This window comes from Physcomitrium patens, chromosome 2, assembly GCF_059467195.1.
Source record: "Physcomitrium patens ecotype Gransden chromosome 2, ASM5946719v1, whole genome shotgun sequence".
Lineage (NCBI taxonomy): Eukaryota > Viridiplantae > Streptophyta > Bryopsida > Funariales > Funariaceae > Physcomitrium > Physcomitrium patens.
The window spans coordinates 25451369-25463102 of NC_143411.1; the positions used below are offsets into that span (position 1 = coordinate 25451369).

The window sequence follows — 11734 nt, forward strand, 5'->3', positions numbered from 1 at the left end:
GCAGTCATGAGATGTGAGATTCTGCGAGGCCAGCTTGCTTTATGGCATCTGGAGTACTTAATGTTTTTTACAAGTTCATTTTTATTGAACGATGGGTTCCTTGACTTGTCATTCACCCCGGCTTAAGCGTGACCGAAGTCCAGCCGTTGAAAAGGTCTTATAATATGAGAGGCGAGGAGAGTAGACAATAATGCTGCTTCTGATTAAAAAATTTGTGTTACTGGGCAACAGTTGGTCCAACTCTTCCCCATCGCGATGGAGCTGGCTTCCTCAATCATTGACCGAAGCCATGATTCATTTGCCTGTCTTGCATGCTTCCTCGTTGCGTCCCACCCGGAGATTAATTCCATTACCTGCATTAATGGTTTGGTCATCAGCCGTTTCGGGATCCCGCCCGCTGGAGGATTCAGCTGAAGTTTCAGTACGGAGGAGGGCGGTGTGTGTCTGTGTGTGTGTCCGAGCCGCGTTCTTTGCATCAGGGTATGCTCATTGCTGCTTTATTGGAATATGAGAATAAATGGTATTGAACTTCGACTGTGTTCTTGTTGATGTGATACCTGTATTGCTTCTGAATTTGTGTTTCATTTTGTGTCGCATTTGTATTGTGTGGAGTTGGGTCTCCTCATATACTGATTCTATCCCAACTTGTCATCGTTAGATGGGGTGCCACTTAAGTGACAATTCGGGAGTGGTCAAGAGATCTGTCGGACAGTTTTAGAAGAGAGACGGGGATTCGGAGCTGATAGATCATCGGACAATGAGCAGTGCGAGAATTGTGAATTGAGTCGTATTCGTTGTGTCTCTCTAGGAATATCCGATACTTAGTCATGAACAGATGAAGTCGATGGAATGGTGATACTGCAAGTCACACGAGTTAGGGTGACGGTGTTGTGAAGCTGTTCATTCACTACTGCCAATTGAATAGATTTCGTAGTTTTTTCCAGCTATCGGCATTGTTCCTGGCAGTTGAAACACAAATTCGTCAACGCCGATGCTTTTTTCCCATTCTATTTGTGCAGTCGTTTTCTCGGAAGCTTTCAAGCATGGGCACTTCAATTCTGGAATGGAATGGGTCGGTCTGTTAATAATATCCTTCCATGTGGCAGGTGTAGTGTATTAAGTCTTGAGCGGTGATGTCACAAGTAGCGATTCGGTTACACAACTGGTGGAGCCATTGACCTGATAAAACAATCGCATTAGAGTGGGTTGACGATCAGGTTCAGCAATGGGACGGGGTCAGCAGATGAGTACTCATGTAGAAAACGAAGAGGAGGAGAAGATCCACACGACTCATTTTCGAAGTACGGCGTGGCCGAGGAAGTTGGTTTGTGTGGTGGGGTTATTTGTGGCTCTCTTCCTCTTCGCAATTGTGCGCTCTTACTCCTCCGATACTAATCCAGAAGTTCCTTTGAAGATCACCGAGTTCTTCGAAGGGCAGCCAGCACCAGACGCTCTCCATGAAGGGCCTTTCATGGTGTGTTAATCTTAACACCTTTCCTACTCGTTTCTATCTTTAGTCCTTTAAGCATTCATCTGATGGTTAGGTCAATTTGCAGGACAAGTTTTTTTTTTTTTTTTTTGTTTTTTTTTTTTTTTCTGCATTTCTGAAAGTGCAAAATTTATTCACTGCAGGAGGATGTCCCATACTCCACCGTGATCATGGTCAATCAAACTGACCACGAAGAAACAGAACCAGAAAGTAGCAACGAGAATTCTAGGTTTCCTACTTTCGACAGTTCAGCAGGTAATAAGGCCAGTGCAGCTGGAAAGGAAGAAGCTTGGGCGCCCAACTTAGAGACTGACAACACAAATTCAAAGGAGTTTGACATCAAATCCTTGAAGGTTTCTGCAAATGATACCTCATCTTATCTCAAGAATGTAACAGGACATGAGGATAATGCTCCAAATAACAGAGATTTGGAGGTCCCATCCGAAAGCCCTTCACCGGCAGTGACTCTCTTTTCTGAGCGCAGCGATAATGTATTTAAGGAGAGCTATGAAAACTTTACAAAGGAAGCTGAAGCACCTGTGCCTACACCATCACAGACATCGCAGAAAGAAAACTCTGAACGTGTGATTGTGTTGGAGGAGACACAGGCGCCATCTACATCCCTCAATACCTCTAATTCTACTGCTTCTGAAGGTCAGAAGTCTCACCACATGTTTCCAGTTCAGTTGTTTGATTTCATATGTTGCGGCGAGTTCGAGAGTGATCTTGACTGGAAACGCTTGTCGGTTGCAGGGGAATGTGATCTAGCGCTAGGCAAATGGATTCCGTACTCTCGCCCTCCGCAGTACAATAGCAGCACTTGCAAGACTATTCAAGGCCATCAGAACTGCGAGAAGAATGGCAGGCCAGACACTGGATATTTGTACTGGAAGTGGAAACCTGACCTCTGTGAGCTGCCGAGAATTGACCCTGCAAAATTCTTGAATGCTATGCGCAATCGGTCCATAGTCTTTGCTGGAGACTCCATCGCCCGCAACCAGTTCCAGTCTCTCCTTTGTGTACTTTCACAGGTACTTCCTTCCAGATTTTCGGTCAATTTGAGGCTTAGAAAGCATGTCTAATAATCGAAGTGTTCTTGTGGGATGGGGTGAGATGAGGTCATTCATATATATTGCTTCCCGAGGTGTCATTCAGGTGGAGGATCCAAGGCGTACTTTCCACACACAGGACGACAAGAACAATGCATACCTCTTTCAGTCATTCAACGTTTCATTGGGGATATACTGGTCACCCTATCTAGTGCGCATGGAGGACAAGTCGATCACCTGGTCTGACAACTCTACAGACACGGTGACGCACATCTATTTCGACGAGCTTGATAAAAATTGGTTAAATGCTGCAGTTGGTGCTGATATTCTACATCTATCAACAGGTCATCATGCTGTTTACCTTCCCTACTCTTCTGTAGGTTTTGCAGCACTCACGATGTAAAACGAGGGGACTTCAACAAGAGGATTTGAGATTGATGGTTACATAAATTTTTTTTTATCAGAAGCTGATACTGTGTGTTGCTGGGTTGTTTATCAGGTCAATGGTGGTACAAGAGGGCAATGTACTTCGAAGGAGGCAAAGCTATAGGTTGCCACGCATGGCCAGCCTGTTTTAAGCAAATTGGGTTCGCAATGCCTTACGAAAAAGCCCTCGCTTACATTCTTAAGGGGAGCTTGTCAATACCTGGATACCACGGCACCACAGTCTACCGATCCTTTGGACCTGAGCATTTCGAGCATGGAGATTGGAACCATGGCGGAAAATGCAATCGTACTGCCCCGGGAGGCGTACCCACCAGCTTTTTGACGGGGTGGATGTACAACATTCAGGTCAAACAGTTCAAGAAAGTTGCAGGTTGCTAGTCTCACTCACATCAAACCCTCAACCGTTTAACACACACATACACACATAAATTTATCTATATATATATATATATAGATATAGATATACATTTTGGCGACGTGAATAAGTAATTGTTTCTAACGTTGAAAGACAAAATAACAGCAAGAATCTTTGTAATATTGTGATGATTGCAGAGGAGCTTGATGAAGCGGCTAAGGGCCGGCTCAGAGTGCTGCGCATAACTGGGCTTGCACAAATTCGAGCAGATGGACATCCCAATAAGTACCGGTCAAAAGATGACAAGAAATTCGACAGCCAAAACCTCAATGTCGTCAGGAACGACTGTCTCCACTGGTGTCTCCCAGGGCCCATCGACACATGGAACGACCTTCTTGTGGAGTCTCTTCGTGACATTATCTTCAAGTGAGAAGCTCAACACTCGGCGGTACTTCGAAAATCGCAGGTAGCTTGAGAACCTGCACAGCGTGCTATTGACGTGAGAGAAGCCAGATTATGGTGAAGAGCGAGCATTTCTTCTACTCTAGAACTTCAATCGCACATCCCCTTCGATTCTCAAGGAATCTGTCTCGGCATTTCGTCTCTGCAAAAGCACATCTCGTAACATGTGCACATTCAACGCACTGTTCAGAACCAACGATGATGGAGATGCCGAAGATGAGAATTCTCATTAAAAGCTAGAGAAGTCACGAAGATTCTGAATCACATGCGAAATCAAAACCGGCACTTTTATCAGTCGCTGCAAAAGTGGAACAGAAGATGAGCGAAAACAGCAACAAGAGCTTATTGTAAGATCATGAAGTTCGTGAAGGAAACAGTTCGAAAAGTACATCCGGCCATAGTAAAAAAAAATAGGAATATGGGAGCATAGTATTGATGTATGGTAAAGAATTCATTGCAAATTCCAAGATGCTTGGTATCTATGACGCTTTATGTCGTTCTTGGCAATGTACCCAGGATAGGAAAATTGAGGTTGACTGATGCTTTTCAATTAAAATAAACCAGGTATGGACAATTCAAGTTCATTGTTTTATTTCTATTTACTTGTACCATTCTGTGGCAATGGTTTCCCTGCAACATGTTGGAACAACCCCCTCTTGGAAAATGGGTTTGTACAAAGCACAACATGTTTGAAGGTGGGGTTTTTACTTCTGGTGCATTAGATGATGGGTGTTTCAGTTTCCCTTCCAAACAATGGTTACTAGGAAATTGAGTTTGCTACCAGTTTGTGAGTTTTTGTGAATTTTAAAATGAGTAAATAAATGGATGGATAAAACTTTGGAAACGTTTTATTTATATATGAATAAGAGCATAGTTATTTAGGTAATTAGAAAATATATTTTATTAAATTTTATTAGAATATGTCAAAAGAAATATTATAAAGCATATTTTAATTTTACCGTTACAAATCTGTGATTTGTTTAATTTTTTCTTGTGCTCTTTTCCTTATAATATTGATTTTAAATAATTTGTATTATAGTATTTTAACTTTTTTTGTAATTATTTTTAGTACTAGACAATGTCAATATATTCTTTTAATGCATGTATTATTATTTAAATATTCTTCTTTTATTTTTTTAGGTAAATATTATATTCAAATATATATATATATATATATATAATATTTTTAAATCTTTAATTTTTTAAAAAATAATTTTAATATTATTTTTAATTTATTTTACGTTATAATATCATACTATTAATAAGTTTTTTTAAAAAAAACATACTATGACTACTATTGCTTGAAAAATGTCCTTCAAATCCAACCATTTTTTCTTTACCTACTTAGGTGGTTTTTTTTTGCCTTGACTATTTTCTTACTTTAATTGGTCTTCTTGCCTTGCCTTCTTTTTTAATCTAAGTAGAGGGGTAATCTCTTTCAATGTCCACTTTAGAGATTTTACTACCTCTACATTTATCTTTGGATTATGTTTCCTTGTCTTCCTTCTATAGTTGTTCAATATTCTAAAATTGCCAAGCTATTTCTTCCTTGATTCATTCTTCTTCTTTTGTTAGAATGAATAAATCTTTATATGAGAATAAGTAGTATATTTAAAAAGATATAAAAGATATTGTCTTCTTTTATATATGACGAATAAGAATTAGTATTAATAGTAATCTTTAAGATCAAATTGATAAGAAGCTTCATTTAATTTGATATCTAAGTTTTCATAATTACCTTTGCTAATATTATTACTTAATTCTTTTAATCCACTTTGGATTGTCAAGGTAGAAAATTGAGATCAAGAATTTAAATACCTTCTTATATCAAACATCTTTTATTCCACCAATCTAATATCTATTTTTTGGATTATAAGAGTCAAAGGAAAAGACAACCATAATTATAGGTATCATCTTCTTATTCTTTTATAGCAAATTACTTCCTTCATTCTTCATCTAATAAACGTCCATTACTAAGAGACAATCTTATCAATTTGACTCTCTTTGGATTGTATTTTCTATATCCATTAGTACTTCTTTTGAAATAAACTTGTCAACTATACTCTTGTCCTTGAACCACTAATGCATTGTATAGAGATGGCTGTACTTCAATGTATCCAAATCTTCTTGCAATGAATTCTTCTTCATATTATTAAGATGATTTGTTAGATTGAGTCTCTTCGATTTCACGACCACTATGGATTTTGCTACCTTTTGCACTAATCTCCTCATTTCTCTATTTTATTTGTCTAATAACTCTTAATACTACTACTTTGTACTAACTATTCTTAATACTAACTATATTAATTGCTAACGAAACTTGATTGTTCAATATTAAGTGTCTTAGTTGTTGTTTCAATGTAGTGTGAGGCTCTTTGTTCCTTCTTATCTCCAACTTAAGCACAATTGTCATCTTATCTTGGTTAATTCTAGAATATGTTGTAGAATAGATTGAATTCTTATCTTCTATTGTAGTCTTTTGTCTCTCCATCCTCATCAACTCAAATATTAAATGAATTGGCTTTGGACCAATTATACAATTTTAATAGTATTATCCATTACTTTACAATAACTTTCGAAATACAATTTGCTTCTTATGCTCTTCTACTTCAAGACTTAAGTTGATCCTAACCCTAAGGTTGGTTTGAGGTATAATAGTGATCCAAATTGCATTCACCTCTCAGTTTTTCTTCTTCAATCCCTAGTACTTTTTTTATTCATTCTATCTATTCTAGCTACCTTAATTTTATCTCTTGTGATTTACTCAAATAATTAACTTAGTACTTTTAGTCCTTTTAAAATTCTAATCTATTCTATTCCAAAATTTTGGTTTTCACACTATTCTTTCTTAATCACTTTCTTCAAATACGACTATTAATACTTTTACAAATAAATTTAGATCATAAAAATTATAAATCTTTTTTAATCAAAAAAACAAACAAAAAGAAAGTACTCTCAAATAGAAGTACACATATATATCCAACTCAACTAAATCCATTAGAATACTAGAAAGGATGTAATTTTAAATGAAGCTTTATTTGTAGTATAAATCTTTAAAATTTTGAACTTATTCTTTTAGACTTCTATGGCATATTAATCTTTGTTTTCTTTATCCTTGTAATATTAAGACTTTTTAGATTTATTTATAAGGTTGATCTACTTGATTCTCTTAATTGTAGAACATCTTAGCATTGACATTAGACCTTATTATTGGCTTTTTTTTATAGGCATAGGAATAGTACTTCTATAATTGACATTAATAATACATGAAATTTTTTTCCTAAAAGTGTTGACAAGCTTGTGAAGAGTTACAATGGTTGCAAATCTATTCTCACTTCTATGAAGTGTAGCATCCAAAATTTATTTTTCTTCCATTTATATAATAAATAAATTTAATAAATTGAAAAGTCTAATTAGAAAAGAGTAATTTGAATCTTCTAATATTCAATTAAAATTTCTACAAAGAATGATAGTCTATTCTTGTCAAGAAAAATAAATAAATAAATATTGATAGTCTATAATCTTTAAAATATAATAATAACTAATATGATAATCTATTCACTTCTAAAATAAAATAAGAATAAAAAATCATATTTTAATCAAATTAAAGACTTTAAATCATAATAAAATTCTAAAATAATAATAATACAACCTTATAGTATTCAAAAAAAAAAGTAGACAAAGTAAAGATAGATTTAAGATAAAAATTAAAATAACTATTACCAAATACAAAGAGATTAGAAATTTTCAAGTTAAGACAAGAATACAAGAAAGGTATTACTAAGAAAGAAGAAGGTCTTACCTTTGTTTCCATTTATACTATCTAGTAAAGAAACTACATAGTAATGATTTATAAATCATCCAACATATGTCTAACTTATGAGATAAGTTTTTCAAATGTGCGCCATACGGCAAACTTATAGTATAAGTGGCTAATATGTGTGACATGTGGCCAACTTATAAATAAGTGGTCAAGATGTATAACATGTGACTAACTTATTGGCTAAGTTTTCAACTTGTCAATCACCTAGAAATACATGTAGAATCAAATTTGTATCTATAAAGCCTCTAAAAACTTCTCCATAAGATATTACCAAATTTACTTATTTTTAGTTCTATATGATTTTTCTTATCCTCTTAATTACTAATACCAATTTTAATGCCTATTATAATAATATATTTTCAAGGCTTTTTATATTCTTTATCTAAAATTTCTTATCTCATATTAAAAGATTTTATAGAAATAAAAAAAATAAAACCAAATTAATTCTATTTTAAGCTATAAAATTATAAATTTTAGTATATATATATATATATATATATATATATATATATAAAATAAATTTGGGTCAAGTTTGTGAATAAATATTAAGTCATCCTATCTTATTAATATGTTTGTGATAAGTTTGTTGCAAGTAAAATAATTCTATGAATACAAAATAGGATTAAATATTAAACATCTTACTTTAAAAATAATTACAGAATTAAATATTGATCACGTATGGCCCTTCATAAAATTAAAAATCCAAGATCTAAAAATAGGTTAAGTTTAGGAAATAATTTAACTTGACTGAAATAAATATTCTTGAAATTTTTTTTAATTTTATAATATTTAATCTGTAGTATTTTATATGCATCTAGAATAAAAAAAATATCATTCTTGTAGTAGAAGAGAGATTTATAAGATGTAAAATAGATTAAAGTTAAAATGTGTATTTGACATCATATAAGTAGAAAGTTTAAACTTTAAAAAAATTAGTTAGATAAGTACTTACTTTGTCTAGTAACTTAAAAGAGGAAATTTATTATAAATCTTTTTAAAAAAAATAATTTAAATTTTCTAAAATATTTACATAAAAAAATTTAATATCTAAAAATAATTTTAAAACTATTTCATTTTCATTTTCTATAAAAGGATTTCAAAATTTAAAACTATTTTTTTACAGTACTTACAATTAGTTTTATCCATATATGTGTTTTCTAAAACTTTTTTTAAAAGTTTTATATTCTTAAATTTAATTCTTTATTTATATAAATATATATAAATTATTATTGATATCTTTAAAATTTTGAATTTGATAACTAAAATCTATTTAGTAATTACCTCAAATTATTTCAAAGACAAAATTAGATTTAAAAAGTAGTATATTTAAGTTTATACATGTAATTGAGATTATTTATTTAAATAATATTTTTATTTTATTTTTAAATTTATATTTAATCATTCTTAATTATTATAATATATTATAGAATTTAGAATAAATTTATGTATTAATATTTTACAAATAATTCTTTCTATAATTAAAAAAATATCTCAATTTATTTAATTACAAGAAATGATAATTAAAAAAAATTAATAACTCTTAAATAATTATTAATTATAAAAATAATAAATCTAAAGTAATTTTTATATTTAAAATTGAGCCTCTATAAAATAATATTTTGTGGACTAGTAAACATCTATTAATTTATAGAAATTATTAGCTAAGGCAAAGAGACAAATAATGTAGCATTTATAACTAATATTTTTTTCTAGTATTTCCAATCTTTACTTTCTATTTTGTGTTCTACATTAATTAAATAACAAACATATTTTAGTAAGATTAAAATTATTTGATAATAATAGAAAAGATCTTCATTATCTTGTGTAAATATAAAAAAAAATATTTGGCTTATGCAAGCCAAGCTATAAAATTGACTTAAAATGGAGCACAATATTAAGATTAGTCAACTAGCAATCTCAACAACCATTAAGCATCTAGCTGATTTATTAGAGATAAATGAAGACAATAAACTCTACCACAACTAATAGTAGATTATTAAGTATTATGAGGTAAAAAACACTCTTACATAATGGTTTTGAATGAAGTAAAATTGTATTACAATTAATCAAGACTTTACCATGGAAAATACAAATAAGATTTTAGATCACATCTATTATAGTCATCTCCTATTTGAATTTTCAAATGGATATTTAGAGTCATTCAAGCTCCACTATTACATTTTTTTTATTTCCTACTATGAAGAATGTAGATTTTCAATCTTTCTTTACAATATTATATCCCTAGGTTTTTATAATATACAATAAACATGAAATTGATCCTCTCCTATGTTCTCAAAGTAGATTTTTTTTAATTTTTTTTTTATATATAATCCAAATACATCTATAGTGATTCATCATTTTATTTTACAAATAAAAAAAAAAAATCCTAAAAAAATCTCAAATATTTTACTTAAGTTTTTATCAATGTATTCCTTAAGTACAACTAACTTGTTTTATACTAAATTATAGATTGGTCAAAATTAAAGTTGAGTTCTTTCTTGAAGATTAATTGAGTAGTTATAATGACAATGCTTTTAAAGAATATCTATATTTAGTTTTAAAAAAAAACTTAATAATCTTAATATTATCTTAGAATGTAACTTGAAATCTTTCTATCATAAAAAAATAGATATTATGTAAATAATAAAAGATGATCTTTTTTTTTGCACCAATGAAAGCTTTTACACCTATTTAAAAAGATTTGATTGTATTGAATTCATAACTTTTTATTTGGATAACAAAAGTCTAGATTATATTATAAAAAATATCAAGGTTATAAAAAAATCTAATCTATTTGAAGAGTATATTTTTCTAGCTACAAAAAATCTAAAAAATTGAATTAAAAAGAGATCTAATAACATTAAATACTACTAAGTTATTATAACCATTATTCCTATATCTATAAAATAAGTTTTGTAGATAAAATCTTTAAAGGACAATAAACAACCATCTATAATTGCTGCATGTCTAAGCTTAGTTTTTTTATAAAAGATATTTTTTATTTTTTTTAAAAAAAATTATTTATAAAAAAAATTAAGGCTTCTAAATCTATTAAAGTAGAGATATTATAATTTTTTGGTCCTAAATAAACATCTATTTTATAACAAGGATATGGAACTAAAAAAAAACATGATCTTTATTAGATGTTATAAAATATTCTAGCTATATAGTTCTTATTATAGTAAGATAAATTTATTTTCTAATATGTCATGTTCTTTGGCAATCATGCTCTTCATTTTATAGTTTTATTGTTTTTTAAGAAAATATTAATTAATGTGCTATCAAAGACAAGAATTCAATGAAATTAAATAAATATGTGAGACTTTTTCAAAGAAGTATAACAAAATAGAAATAAGGAACAATGTATATTAAAAAAAAATTGAAATGGCTATTACTAAAAGACAAGAAAACTAGAAACTTTTTGAAACTAGACTAGAATAAAGAAAGGAGTTAAAAAAAGTGAAGAAAGCTTTACTTTTACCTCTATATATATTATCTACCTAAGAGCTACGTGATGACATTTTATAAGACCTCCAAAACATGTTGACTTTGCACAACATTTATTTTAACTTACAAGGCAAGTTTTTTATATGGATGCCATATAGTTAGCTTGTTTCACAAGCTATGAACATATATGGCACATGATTAACTTGTTGACCAAGTTTTTAACCTACCAATCAACTACAAATATATATAAAGTCAAAGTAGCATCTATGAAATTCATAGGAAGTTTTCTTAGAAGATATTATAAAATTAATTTATCTTTACCTACTTCTATCTATTCATATTACTTAGATAATAATTATAATAAATATATGTTTATGACATGTGCTTATATTTCATAAAATATAAGCATAATCTTTTTAATAACTTTTATTCTTTTTTTTGCTTAAAGAGATATTTAAAAAATATTGTATCAATTTATATAAGAACTGACTTTGATAAATAAATTTTTGAAAATTTAGAATTTTTTTTCATAACTTCACTTACTCCTTTCTATTCAAATCTTTGTTTTTAGAAACTTTTAAAAAATTAATTATAGTATGAAATAACTTGAGTAATAAATTATTCTAATAAATTTGTTTTACGCATTGTCAATAACAAATCTT

General features: G+C 30.3%; 1 protein-coding gene across 3 annotated transcripts; it reads left to right on the forward strand.

Moving 5' to 3' along the window:
* The first annotated feature begins 201 nt into the window (after positions 1–201).
* Positions 202–4386, forward strand: LOC112295148 (xyloglucan O-acetyltransferase 1). 3 transcript variants are annotated; one of them, XM_024546371.3, is made up of 7 exons: positions 202–480; positions 1107–1474; positions 1633–2143; positions 2243–2520; positions 2645–2882; positions 3038–3355; positions 3538–4386. In XM_024546371.3, exons 2-7 carry the CDS (start codon positions 1226–1228, stop codon positions 3768–3770), a joined length of 1827 nt encoding a protein of 608 aa, XP_024402139.1. In that variant the 5' UTR covers positions 202–480; positions 1107–1225; the 3' UTR covers positions 3771–4386. The 3 variants fall into 3 exon arrangements, with proteins under 3 accessions (XP_024402139.1, XP_024402140.1, XP_090104522.1); XM_024546372.3 differs by having other exon boundaries at positions 314–520; XM_090248396.1 differs by having other exon boundaries at positions 344–480; positions 659–1474.
* Positions 4387–11734: the final 7348 nt, after the last annotated feature.